The sequence below is a fragment of the Capricornis sumatraensis genome, chromosome 8 (genome assembly GCF_032405125.1).
Source record: "Capricornis sumatraensis isolate serow.1 chromosome 8, serow.2, whole genome shotgun sequence".
NCBI lineage: Eukaryota > Metazoa > Chordata > Mammalia > Artiodactyla > Bovidae > Capricornis > Capricornis sumatraensis.
Window position 1 is genome coordinate 18,371,221 of NC_091076.1, and position 14,354 is coordinate 18,385,574.

General features: G+C 36.8%; 1 protein-coding gene across 2 annotated transcripts in view; it reads left to right on the forward strand.

Annotated features, from left to right (window-relative positions):
- The window catches only part of ARHGAP32 (Rho GTPase activating protein 32), a 122,299-nt gene that overhangs the window by 32,494 nt on the left and 75,451 nt on the right, over positions 1 to 14,354 (forward strand). For both annotated transcript variants that reach the window (XM_068978079.1, XM_068978080.1), the window contains one exon: positions 11,352 to 11,438. In XM_068978079.1, the coding sequence (XP_068834180.1) occupies positions 11,352 to 11,438 (87 nt within the window). The remainder of the gene's footprint in view (positions 1 to 11,351; positions 11,439 to 14,354) is intronic.

The window sequence follows — 14,354 nt, forward strand, 5'->3', positions numbered from 1 at the left end:
ATAGGATTTTCTAGGCAAGAGTACTGGAGTGGGGTGCGATCGCCTTCTCCTTAGGTCGGTTTTTATCTTCTATATTTTCTTAGAAAAGTGTCCATTTAATGTAGGTCTTCATATTTGCAGGTGTAAGTTGTTGTGTACAGATATTCTTAATGCTTGGTCTTATCAAGAAACCAACTTGGAATTTTATTCATCAACTTGAGACTTTTTGTCTTTTCCCTCCCTTCATTTCTCTCTCCCTATTATTTATTAGCTTAAATCCTAAGCAAACTTTTTTCCTTAGATAAATAAAATTTTATAGATACTCTTGATACTTCATTTGGTTTTGGCCATTGTTTTTTAATAAGTGCATTTGAGTTTGGACATTTTTCTCCCGGAGTAAACTACAGAATTTGACATTTAAGTTGTAAATTTCGTTTAAAGAAGTTGAAACCAGAAAAAACAAGATAACAATACTTACTAGAAAGAGCTTATTATTTATTAATTAAAACTGCATGTCATTTTAAATTCTGTAAATTTATTATCTTTATTGCACTTCTCTTTGTGGATCAAGTTCTTTGTCCAAAAAAGAAAGATTTATTCACATTCACAAGCTGTTTTTTAGTAAGAAGGAAAATCATCTCTTGCCACCTGTAGTTTATTCAGCTTTCCGCTGTTGAGGCATTAGTCTCTGCTGTGCTTGGTGTGACAGCGCCATCTAGTGTATAGGATATGTGTGGTTTACATTCCCTTATTTAGTTATCTGAAAATGTTAGTCACTCTGTCCTGTCTTGTGTCTTTGTGACCCCATAGACTGCAACCTGCCAGGCACCTCTGCGCATGAAATTCTGAACCTGTGAATTAATGTTTCTTTTTATTCAATTTCATATAAAGGATTAAGTTAAATTAACCCGAATGCAAGAGCTCAGATTTTGACTGAAATACAGCACAGAAAAAGTATGAATTAATGCTTGTCTCCTGAGGGTTCTCTGCTAAAGCTGCTGTGCATGGGACTCGGAAATGCTACTGTGGGGTCATTCTTAAAACTAGGTTGTGCATTTTTTTTTTCAGTTAACACTTTCTGTCAGCAGACTCATTTGTATCAGCAGACATATTCTTGCCTTGATACTGAGAATGTGGGGAAAGGTCATAGAGTTTGATCCAACTGTAGAAATGTTGAGAAGTAAAAATATAAACAAATTAAAAGGCCCTGAATTTTTATTTTAAATGAAATAATTGGAATTATAATAAAAAATACTAGCCAGTATTTATTGAGTGCTTTCTGTGAAGCAGATGTTATACTAAGTATACTAAGTTATACCAAGTACTGTTCCGTTATTGACTCTTCATAACAGTTTCAGTTGAGGAACTTGAGGTAGAAGGAGTTTAAGAACTTACCTAAGGTCACAGCTGCTAAGTGGTGGTGGGGTCTGTGTTTGAATCAAGGCTGTAGAGCTATTCTGAACATTCTTTTGTAAAAGTACTAGAAAAGGATACACTGATAAAACCACTGTCTTAAGCAGGAATAAACCATAATTTTGAAATAGCCTATATCTTCAGTGTATTTGAAGGTAAAGCAGTTGATGATTAATAGTACAGTGTAACCTGTGAGTTGTTAAGTAAGTTCTTTAACTTCTCTGGGCTGGTTTCCTTTTTGTGAAATAGTGATAAACACATTTTCAAAAATATCAGAGTACTGTGATAGTTAAGTGAGGTGAAATTAATAAATGTTAAAGAACTTTGGAGAATGGCAAATATTGTAAGTGAACTTTGGTGAATCAGGCCATAATCTATGAAATGTAGAAAGAAATACTTTCCTGATGACCTGAGGGTAGTGGTATCAGGATTGGGGTAGTGGATAAAGAAAATCTTTGCAAATAGGAAGCGTTATAACTATAAGGAATTTCTTGATAAACTACCCCTCATAAGAAAGACTGTACTGATTATATTCTTGGTGATCTAGTAATCAGTTTATTTAGATGTGATATTTCTTTTAATATAAATACTAGCCTTATATAAAATTGTGAAGTAGAGCATGTTAAAATAACAGATGCATTTTCTATAATTTTAATTGATTTAAAAATTTAGCTCCATTTTCAGATAGAATTAAACCTATAGGTTAGAATATTGAAATTGTAATGTATTTATAAGGTTTATGGTTTAAAAATAAAGGAAACCAGAGAAAACACATCATTGTATTTTACCCTATAGAATAGTAACATTGAGGATCATATATATGGATTCCACATTTTCAGCTTCAGTATTTCAGTATCAGCTCAGTTGCTCAGTTGTGTCTGCCTCTTTGTGACCCCATGGAGTGCAGCACGCCAAGCTTCCCTATCCGTCACCATCTCCCGAAACTTGTTCAAACTCATGTCCATTGAGTTGGTGATGCCATCCAACCATCTCATCCTCTGCCGGCCCTTTTTCCTTCTGCCTTCGGTCTTTCCCAGCATCAGGGTCTTTTTCAAAGAGTCAGTTCTTCGCATTAGGTGGCCAAAAGATTGGAGTTTCAGCTTCAGCATCAGTCCTTCCAATGAATATTCAAGGCTGATTTCCTTTAGGATGTACTGGTTGGATCTCCTTGCAGGCCCAAGGGACTCTGAAGAGTCTTCTCCAACAGCACAATTCAAAAGCATCAGTTCTTCAGTGCTCAGTTTTCTTTATGGTATACTGATCTAATATTTAACAGTTTCAGTAGATTATTTTGGAAACAGATTAAGTTTTCTTCCTGGTTAAGAATTCCTCTAAATTTAGCCATTGACGTTTATAGAAACATGTACCAGCAAGAAGTTTTGGTACCTATCTGTGTGACTTTCAGACATTGATAAAAATGAAGTAAATCAATGAAATGCTTATTTCCCCATCTTCTTAATACTACTTTCAATTTCAAGATTTAGCTTGTAGATGTTTCCAGTTAAAAATTATCTTATTTAGAAGTTTATATTATTTGTATATAACCATTTGAAACAAAGGCCATGATAATTTTACTATTTCTATCCCTACCAGAAAGTCTTCTCCCTCAAACCAAAACATATAAATTTCAACCCTACTTTTCTACATATTCTCTAGTAATACCTCCTGTTATGCCTAGAAATCTTTGTCATTTGAGGGGAAGATTTGAAATGAAGAGTTGACATAGTGAATTATCAGTGCTGCCATCAACCAAGTCCTGGATTTTAACTGGTTTGAGATTGTCCAGTTTAGAAGTTGGGTGTGTAAAACTGGTTGATGTATAGATATGCTGGAGTCACATTACACATGCAGTTCACTTCCAGGAGTTGGACTTACAAAAGTCATATTGTTGAGTCTGAAACTGTGAAGAGTCTGAGATGTTTCTCTACTTAGAGGCTAACATGCCAGTTTGTCAGGGTTAATCTCTCTCCTTCTGAAACAGAAACGTGAGGTCTCCGCATCAGAAATCAGACCTTTTATAACCTCACAGTGTAACTCGTGTTGGTTCTTTTTGCCTCAGTTCTCCATGAGGTGATGCGATAGGAACTAGATGTATACCTCATGTGGACAGTGGGTTTTTGTATCACGAGAGACAGACTCTGAAATTTTGAAATTTGGAGTTTCTGTTGGTACTTCTGTCCATTTGCCTTTCTGGAGGTAGATGGAGGGACTCTGCTCTGGAAAGTAAACACACCCTCTCTGGGAGAAGCAGCAAAGATGTCTGTTTTACAAACATCTGGACTTGGGAAGAGAGAAGACTTTTTCCAGAGGCTCTGGCATTCGGGGATTCCCATTCAGTCTTTCTTTATCCTCAGTGCTGAAGTCTGTTTGTTCAGAATGTTCTGACCATATAGCAATGTGAAAATACTCATGAAGCTTTGTTTCGCAACAAGTATATATTCTGGAGTGAGCACCTACAAGAGGAGACTGTGATTCTGCTCTTACGTCATTTAATCTTATTTCCATTTATTCTTCATGCTGGGAAACTCTTGTTGAGCTGAGGGTGGTTCTGGTGTTTAAGGATTAGCAAACCAGTTCCTTCTTCTGATACTCCCCTGCAGAAACAGTGTTCTTTTCCCCTTCTGGAAGGAAAAATTGACTATTACGTTTATTAAGATGCATGTAGTTCTCTAGCTTTCTCCTAAGAAATTTGAATTGAGATTTTGCCTCATTGATTTTAGCCTTATGTTCTGAAATTAGAACTTGCTTCACTTATTACCCACCTAAAAAGTAATATAGAGCTACATCTCAAATATAGACTTATTTTTCCACTTGGTGTTCTCAACTCAGTAGTTTTGAAGACGTATTTTCAGTGTTGAATGTTAGGATGTTGATCATAGGTGTGAGCAGACCACATGCAACAGAAATTATTTTTCTTGTTTACATGTCTACTACAGTCTATGGAGGTGAGGAAAACTGTTTACAAACTACACAGGTATGTCATAGTGAAACTGCAGCCATAATAGCATTATAAAAGATGAATAAAAAGAAAAGAACTCTTTCTTTGCTCAGTTTGCAATCTGTTGATTAAACTTTGATGAATGGTTTTTATGTGGGTGGGGTGATATATTTTTATACAACTTTACGCTGATTTCCGTTCTCCATGCAGAGAAAGGACTTTTTGAACATTTGAAGGCTTGCTGAATAGAGTTGTATTTTTAAAGATCCTAACAACACTAATTTCAGCTTGGTTTCCATGGTGATAGAAAAGTGAATATAGGAAAAATAACTCCAAAAATAGATTTGTAAGAAATCCAGAAGATGGGACTTGAAAATTCTGTGTCCTTTTTCTTATAGGCAAAGGATTGAGATTAAGTCAAAGGAAGTAAAAAGAAATCATTATGTTCCTGTCATAAGTTTCTATAGGTAAATGTAGCCTCATCTTTCATGGCCTGCATACTCTAGGTATATGTGCTTCATGTACTGTGTAAAACATCTGATGTTGAGACTTGTGGGTAGCAGAAGTCTTAATGACTACAAACAATTCATTCAGAATGATTTTACTGAATGCCTTGTCTGTGGCAGGTACTTTGAGTGTCAGTGACGAAGTAGATAAGAGAGTCTTTCCTCAGGGGAAGTAAGCAATATACCAATAAAAGTAGTAAGATTGTTGGAGTTCTTATAGGGATTCAAAGGCAGGAGAGGTTATTTCCTGTGGCATTCAAGGAAGGCTTTGTTGAGGACTGAACAGGTTTTGGATACGCACAGATAGACGTGAAGAGCCTTTAGACCAGGAGAAATACCACAGACCAAGGTCCCCAGAAGGAAAGGGGATGGACGGGTTAGAATGATGGTGGAAAAACAGGGTTTAGAAAATAATCTGGAGAAATGCCATCCTTCAGGGCTCATCTAAGGTGTTTGGACTTTGGCTTTAAGTTAGTTTCTTAGTAGGGACTGACAAAGTATTGAGGAATTTTGAGACGCTACCGTGAGCAGTGTGTAGTGAGAAGTGGAAAGAAATCAGAAGACCACTCTACTTATTCATCTAGTCTGTTTGTCTGGATCAGATGCAGGGAGGCCCAGAGCTAGGGAAACAGCAGTGGAAAGTGGGAGCAGGAGCAGGGTTGAGAGGCAAGTTTTGGGAGATAGGAGAGAATAATGAATTAAAGGTATAGGTTAGATCTTGACCCTGGGAATATGAAAGAAAGGATGTGTACAGAGGAGGAGGTGATAGAGGGCTCTAGGGTAATTAGGCTGGTCAGCTGGGGGAGTAGTTATGTTACTCACTTTGGGAATTCAAGAGGAAGAAGAGACTATACAGGCAAAGAGAATGAACTCAGTTTTGAAAATAAGTGCTGTATTCCAGTGAGACTGTGTCTGCTTATTCAACCATTCATCAGATAGTTACTGATCCCCACTTAAATTCCAGATACTTTTCAAGATACTAGGGTAGGTAAACACCCATTTCGTTTTTTTTAATTATATATTCTATTTTAAAAAATCTGTCCATGTGTATTGTAAATATTTTACCCCCATTTTGACTCATCTTTCACTTGGTTTGTTGTATCCCATTGTGATAACTATAAAAACTTGGATGGATAGTTGCTAATACCTATTTTTGTGAAAGGGTCTAAAGTTGGTGTTCTTCTATTCGTCCATCTTCCTACTATCACTCCTCAGATAATCTCCTTATGTCTTTTTCCTTCTGGAATTCCGATAATGTATTGCTTTGGTCCTCTTTATGATGTCCTACAGGTCCTGTAGGTACTTTTCATTTTCCTTCACCCTTTTTTTCTTTCTCTTCTTTGGACTGTATATCTCTGTGTGTGTGTGTGTGTGTGTGTGTGTGTATCTCTGTGTGTCTTTGTGTATCTGTGTGTGTGTTTGTGTGTCTGTGTGTGTGTGTGTGTGTGTGTGTGTGTGTGTGTGTGTGGCACCACACTGAGTGACTTGCAGAATCTTCGTTCCCTAACCAGGGATTGCAGCTGGGCCCTCGACAATGAGAGTGTGGAGTCCTAACCACTGGAGCCTGGACTGTATATTTTTATTTACCTGTTCTTTAAGGAACCTGATTCTTCTTCCTGCCCAAATCTGCTGTTGCTCTCTTCTAGTGAAGTTTTCATTTTAGGTGACGATTTTGTCATCCCCCAAATCTGTGTTTGGCTCCCTTTTTTTTTCTTTCTTTTCATTGATAGGCTCATTTTTTCCATACATTGTTTCCCTGCTTTCCTTTAGTTCTTTGCAGTTTCTTTAAGCTCTTTGAGTGTGTCTTATATCGTTTATTTAAAATCTACAAAATTGGGACTTCCTTGGAAGTCCAGTGGTGAGGACTTTGCACTTCCACTGCAGGGAGCACAGGCTCCAGAAGCATTTTGTCAGGGAATTCCTTTGAATGCCAGGAGCTAAAAATAAAAAGTAAAACAAACAGAAATCTACTTCTCCAGTCTTTGCACATTTCCTTCGTGTTGAGTGTCCATTCAGCACTTAACCAAGCAGCTCATATCTCTGCCTGAGCTAAAGATGACGTAGAGGTTAGAGCTCAGGACCTTCGTGTGTCTTTGGTGTGCATGTGTCTCACCCTGAACAGATTCATGAGTTTCTGCTGTTTCTAGAGTAGGGAGAAAGCTGGTTCTCACTCTCACAAGAGAGTTTTTGCTTGTTTTTTTCATGTTTCTGTGAAGGTACTGGAGTTTGTAGCTGCCCCCTGCACCGTTTTGTTGCTGCCGTTTGACTATTCTGTTTTGCTTTTCCCCCATCTCCTTGCCTTAATTTGGAAATCTGCTCTCTCCTTCTGTCTTCTTCCCCCTGCTTCGGTTTTGCTTAGGAAGGTTGATTTTGCTTCTATTCATAATTCTCTTACAGGTATTGACATGTAAAATTTTTTACCTCTCTATTGTTTGAAAGCTGAAGAGGGTTTTTCTGTCCTTTTAGTGGTTATCATTCCAAATTTAACTTGAACACCTAATTTTTAGTCTAAAGTTTACCAATCTCTTTACTCTTCTTTCAAGCAGTACCAGATAGAATGATTTAAGCGGAATTACCCTTTCTTGTCTTTCATGGTTGTGTTGTTTAGGATTTATAGTTTCATCTCTTTATCTCTTATAATTAATCACCATTTTTGTTACACGTTAAGATTTGTTTTGATGCAATACTTACTTGCTGAATTCTTTGCTCAGTATTTCTGCTTTTTACCTTATTCTTTATCCTGGAATTCTTTTTCATCTTTAAGGATACATTTTAGAAGTCTGTTGAAGATGTATTGATGGGAATTAATTGCTTTTATTCGTCAGAAAATGCTTTTTTCTTTTCTCTTGTATATTTAGGTTTGAATAAAACTTAGGTTCATTTATTTTCTTTTCTCAAAACTGTTAAGTTCGTATCAAACTTCTGCTGTCTGTTACTGTCGAGAATTTAGGTGTTGTATATTTACTTACATACTTACCCTTTCTGATGTTGCTGATCCCCTCCTGAAGTTCTGGGTTTTTGTGTGGTACTATTTCCCGTCAATCTGAGGAAGTTCTATTAGCTTTTACTGTTGCACTAATCTGTTAGAGACAGATTGTCTCAGCTGTTGTCATTTGTAAATGTGTTTATATTCCTAAAATTGCTAAAGCTTGTTTTTATAGGATACAGATTTGGCAGGCTTTTTCTTCCAGCACTTTAAAGTTGTTTCTGTTTGTTTTCTGGGCTCTCTTACTTCTGGTGAGAATTCACCTTTATTTTCCCCTTAAAGTTATATATATATATATATATATTTTTTTTTTTTTTTTGTCTGCTTTCAAGATTCTTGTCTTTATTGCGTTGTTCGAAAGTGTGATTATGATATGCCTTGTTGTGACTTTTGAAACTGATCCTACTTGAGGTTCACTGTTTCTTGAATTTGTTAGTTGATATCATTTACCAGTTTTAGAAAATTCTTGTCTTTTGCCTCAGCAGATACTTCTCTGTCCCATTCAAATCCCGTTTCCTTCTGGCACGCCAGTTGTACATGTTGCTTGTCTCAGAGATCTCAAGTATACTGTTGATGATTGAGTGATCATTCTTTTTTTCCTCTCTGCCTCAGCTTGGATACATTCTGTTGATTTGTTTCCAAGTTCAATAATTCTTTCATCTACTGTATTCAGTATGCCATTAATATCTGACATCATAATTTTTATTTGTAGCATTTTCTTTTGAATATATTTGCAGATCAGTCTCTGCTAGAATTCTGTGTATTCTTACTTTCTTACATAGTATCTTTTCAAACTAAATTTTAGAATTTCTACCATAATTAATTTAAATTCTTTTTATTATTTTAATATCTGGGGCATTTCTGTGTCTGTCCCGTAGCTTATTTCCTCTGTTGACCATGGATCACAATTTCCTGCTTCCATGTATATTTTGTAATTTTTTAATGCCAAATATATAAGAGATAGTAGAAACTAAAATCAATAATTTTTACCTCCAGGAATGGGCTTATCCATTCTTCTTCCATTCTGTTAGATTGTTGTATTAGGGTGTGTTAGTCATGTTTGGAGTGAGCAGAGTCAAGCTGATCTGTGGTTGATTTAGACCTTGTGGTAATGTTGGGTTCAGTCATTCAGTTGTGTCCAACTCTTGGTGACCCTAAGGATTGTAGCCCGCCATGCTTCTGTGTCCATGGGATTTCCCAGGCAATAATACTGGAGTGGGCTGGCATTTTCTCCTCCAGGGGATCTTTCCAATGCAGGGATTGAACCTGAGTCTCCTGCATCTCCTGCATTGGCAGGCGGGTTCTTTACCACTGAGCCACCTGGGAAGCCTGATGTAGACCTGGCCTTTGGCAACTTTACTTTGCTTTTGTTTATCATTACTTCCAAGTCTTCTGATTCAGGAGGGGTTTTGTTTGCTTGTTTGTTTGTTTTAGCAGGGAAGATTGAAAAATCGTTGAGGTCTGTTTGTGCTCTACTGTTAAGCCAGCAGTTTTGTGAACTGAGGGAGAGCAACCCCTCTGGTTGCTAGTTCTCTTTGCTCTCCAGCTTTTTCTGGCTCCCCTTCCCTCATTCTAGCATGGAGCTGCCTTATACTCTTACACGCAGCGTTGCCCCAGTGGGGTTTCTCTCAGCTTTTCTATGCCCCTCCAATCTCTACTTGTTAAGTGTTCCAGGGGCCTCAGCTCTCTTGCCCTCTCTCCATCTCCAGTGCTCAGCTGTCTTGTGCTTGGGGAGGCTCTACACACGTCACACACAGGCTAATCTCTCTCGGTTCTCCTGCTCTCTCGCCCTGGCCCCGCTGGTGGTGTGTTGATCTACTTGTTGATACCTGAACACCTGTGGGAGTCCATTGCTGAGTGCCTCGGTCTGACTGTGTGCTGCACACGGCTCTTTGGAATTTTAGTTCCTCGCTCCAGTCCACAAGCAGTCATCTGAGGTTTGGCAGGTTTCTCCCCAACCTGTCTAAGGCAGGTTTCTTATCCTCCAGCATCCTTGCCAGGCATCCAGGCACATCCATAGGAATCTCTTCTATCTCAGGAAAGTCTTTTTGTCACTGTTTGCAACTTAGCTTGTGTAGGTTTCTTTTCAATTTTCAAGGAACTCATTTTGTAGTTAATCTGGCTAGTTTTGGCTAGTGTGAGAATGATTGTTATCTTCCAGATTTCTCCTACTTAATACCAGGAGGTTGGTTTTGTTTTTTTTTTTTAATACTTTCAGTGATATTCCTTTTAAAAGTAGAGAATATATTCTCGTCAACTTTATTTTCTTATAATATTAACTATGATGATAAGTAATGATTGCTAAGTGCTTACTGAGTGCCATGCACCTTGGTGAACACTTTAAATGCATTATCTCATTTAATATGCACAGACTTGTAATGATTGCTAAGTGCTTACTGAGTGCCATGCACCTTGGTGAACACTTTAAATGCATTATCTCATTTAATATGCACAGACTTGAGAATGGGTGTTTTTATATCATTCCTATTTTCCAGATGCGAAATTAGGTAGGTAGGTCAACATTAGGTAACCAGTTACTGGCCCTTTTGAACTCAGGGTTGTCTGTATCTGGAGCTGAGTTTGCAAAGCACATCCCTAGATGGAACAGATGTGTGAGTGAATAAGTGAAGTGAGTACGGTATAAAAAAATAACAAAGCAGGTAGCAAGATGAATGATAATTAACATTCCACCTAGATATCGATGGAAAATAAATCAGTAATAGCTTCTGCGACAAAGACTCTTGGAAAATACAGGCCTCATTCAAAGGGATGGTCACTTCTCAGCTCCAGCTAGTTGTTGCCCATGTGAGAATATGGGTCCAGTAGTTCAGAGGTTCAGATTTTTCAACAGGAGCCAGAAATTTGTATTTTTTCATATGAAATCATTCAGTTTCTAAATGCTAGCTGTGGTTCAAATAAAAATAAAATAAAATCCAATGTGCAGACCTACATGGTGAGTCTGAAATAAAACATGTCTGCAGGCCCATCCTGTTGCCTGAGCAGCCAGTGTGCAGTCCCCGTAATGGACCCTTTGCTCTCTGAGACCACTGGTCACGCTGTCATTTGAGGCCCACTTGAACTTCCTTTCATATTTGTGCTATACATCAAGGACATGAAAGCCTGCTGTAGAATGAATGTACTATTTTATTTTTTACTGCTGTTCTGTAGTTGTGCTAGTGTAGATATATGCCACAAAGACAATTTTTAGGAACATTTTTATTTATTTATTTTTTTAGGTTATATTTTATATTGGAGTATAGTTGATTTACATCTTACATTAGCTTTAGGCGTACAGCAAACTGATTCTGTTATGCATATTCATGTAGCTATTCTTTTTCAAGTAGAAGCATTTTTTTAAAAAAATCCTGACTTCATTTTATCTATCTGCTTTAAGCAATAAAGTTCTAATATAAGGCATATCTTACATTAAATTGATGTGAGGGCCCAAATATTACTGAATGCTGATCATATTCTTGCTCATTAATCATGACTTTCTTTTCCTCTCTCTTACCCTTTTTGCTCGACATAGCTTTCACTTTCAGAAGAACAGAATGAAGTAACAAAAAATGGCTGTGAATCTAAAGAGCTGGTCTACCTCGTGCACATTGCTTGTCAGGTAATTTTGTGGGTGGTTCTCCATTTCACATAAAATTTAATAGGAATTAAATATAAATGAATAACATTGACTAAATGTGAACAAATAACATGGACTGTGGTAACACAGGTATTTTATTCTTTCTTCCAATCATATTGGCATTTCTGCATGTACTCAGAGTTGAAACAATCAATAGAGTCCATTAAATAGAAATTTATTTTACAAACTTGAAAATTCTTGTAAATTTTCTTGTAAAGGAAACATATCCTTTATTGATGATGAGATTAAATGGTTCAGCTAGTGCTCACATATTACAATTAAGAGAACAGACCAAATAGTGTCTGCCTCAGATGCACATTTTTCTAACCAAGACTTTAAGTTCCACTGTGGATTAACAGTAGGATGTGTGTATGTTTTAGAAGTATGCTCTTTCTTAACTCTCTTGTTAGAACTTTTTTGAGGCTTATTAGTGTGACTTGCTCTTAATGAGATTTCAAATATGTCACTTGTAGCATTGATTATTTCCTCCATCAAGTAAGCAGTTCCTTGATTTATTCTATGTTCATTGAGCCTTCTTGCCTGACTTTGAATTATTCACTGTAAAGTAAGTATTTTCGAGGAAACCTTTCTTATGTACAAACTTTTCAGTTTCCTTTGACAGGGAGTAAGATAAGGAATTTACATATTTTTTCCCAAAAAAGTATTATTCATGTACCTGAAATTAAAAATTAAATAATCTGGAAAATGGCTATTTCATATGGGAAATACTAAGTTCCTAGTCTTGATGTGACTTTAAGGGCAAACCTTTCAGAGTTAAGTGCTTTTATTTGTAGGTGAGAGAATATGAGATTAGAAATTGAACTTAGCTTGTATATATATGTTCTAAGTTATATACTGTTTATACATGTTTTATTATATGTCATGTTGGTTCCTTTGAGAAAGTGGGAAGCTCTGAATCCGTGTTTCATGTCATATTTCATAAAAATGCTTTTACTGAATTAATTTTTACATGAAAATATCCAGTGCTTTTATGATGAACCATTAACAGGTGATTAGAAAGCATTTCTTCGTTATCCAGAGTACATGATTGGCATGTCAGTCATGAACTTCTTATCCCATCAAAAATCTTCATCTTTTAGTGCCTTCTCTTCTTAGCAGTGATTTCCATTTGTTCCGACAGTGCAGATATTTTTATTCTTTCTCATAAGCAAAACATGTCAAAGATACCCATGCTGTCTGTAAAACATGACCTTCAAAAGGTAAGCGTGGCATTTTAGTACCATACATTAGAATGTGTAATTGTTACTTGATTATGCCTCCATGAAGTAGTGACCTAGATAGTTATGCTTTTTCCTGGTTGTAAGTATCTTGTCAAGCTGCTTAAAAAATTTCAGACTACTTGTTATGTTTTTATTACATCAAGGTAGTAATTTACTGCATTGTAATAATGCTGTCGTGTTTCTCCTCTGCCTCCTCACTGGAAGTAATTGTTGATACGTTCTCATGGCTTTCCTTCTGTATTCTTGCCATACATGTCATCCATAAACCATAATAGACCAAAGGCATTTTTTATAGCCAAGATAGACTCAAAATCAAACCTTCTAATTTTGCAAATGAGGAAATTGAGGCCCAAATTATGAAAGTTTCTTTCCTAAGCTATATGAAATCTTAGCTGGAGCTCCTAAGGACTTCAGTTTTCTGATTGCTAGCTTTTCTTACGTCTCCTGGGAATTCACAATATACAACAGATTTTAGAAATTGTATTATCTTCAAATGAGGTATGATCACCTCTACTCCTTGTAATCTATTCATTATAGAAGCTAATTGCATATTTCATATCTTTCTAATTTCTAATTTTTAATAATGTGCACTTGAAATTTCTTTTTATTTAACCAAAATTCTTGGTCCTTCCTTTATAACACACTTTCTTTCCCAGTTCCTTTTTCTTAGAAAGTGTCCGGTTAAACAGCAGAGATCTTTTCCCTTTCTGTAGGCTGTGGTACTGATTCTTCAGGTATTAACATTACATTTGGATCTTGCAAAGTTTTTTTGCCTCTGCCTCTTAAAGCTTTAATTTCCTTTTAAATTGTGAACTCAGAAATGTAAACCATGTGTTCCATACTGCATAGATCCAAATTCAGTAGGCATTTTTTGATCACTTATATGTCTGGTACACAAATATTATGGCATACAGAGTATCATTTACTCTTAAAACAGCTCTGTGAGACATATAGTCTGGTTTCTATCTTACAGATGATGAATGTAAGACTAAAGAATGTCAATAACTTCCCCATGGTCATGAAATTAAAGACCAGGATTTGAACCTCACTCTTGTGGGTTTTTTTCTGTTTTTCCATCATAATTCTAGTTTTATTTATACTTAGTTGGCCACTCTGAAATCTGCAGGCATATTCTAATGTTATTAAAGAATTACAGAAATATACCGAAGCTAGTAATCTAGTTTATTTGCTTGACTTCAGTGGACAGGACCTGGATAGCATTCATATATGTAAAGATATATCTTCTATCTACCTACCTCTATAAAACTCTTAAGTGGAAGCCTCTGAAAGTCCAGGTTAACTGGCTGCAACCCTAGGCCAATAGGCTGTATATGTTAGTCACTCAGTTGTGTCCAACTCTTTGTGATCCTATGGACTGTAGTCCACCAGGCTCCTTTGTCCATGGAGATTCTTCAAGAAAGAATACTGGAGTGGGTTGCCATTTCCTCCTCCAAGGGGTGTTCCCAACCTATAGAAGGAACCTAGGGACCTAGGGAGTTCCTGCAGGAACTCTGGTCTCCCGCATTACAGGCAGATTCTTTACCATCTGAGCCACCAGGTAAGTCCAATAGACTGTATAATCTGGGCAATAAAAAGGGGACGACAGAAGATGAGATGGTTGGATGGCATCACTGACTCAATGGACATGAACTTGAGC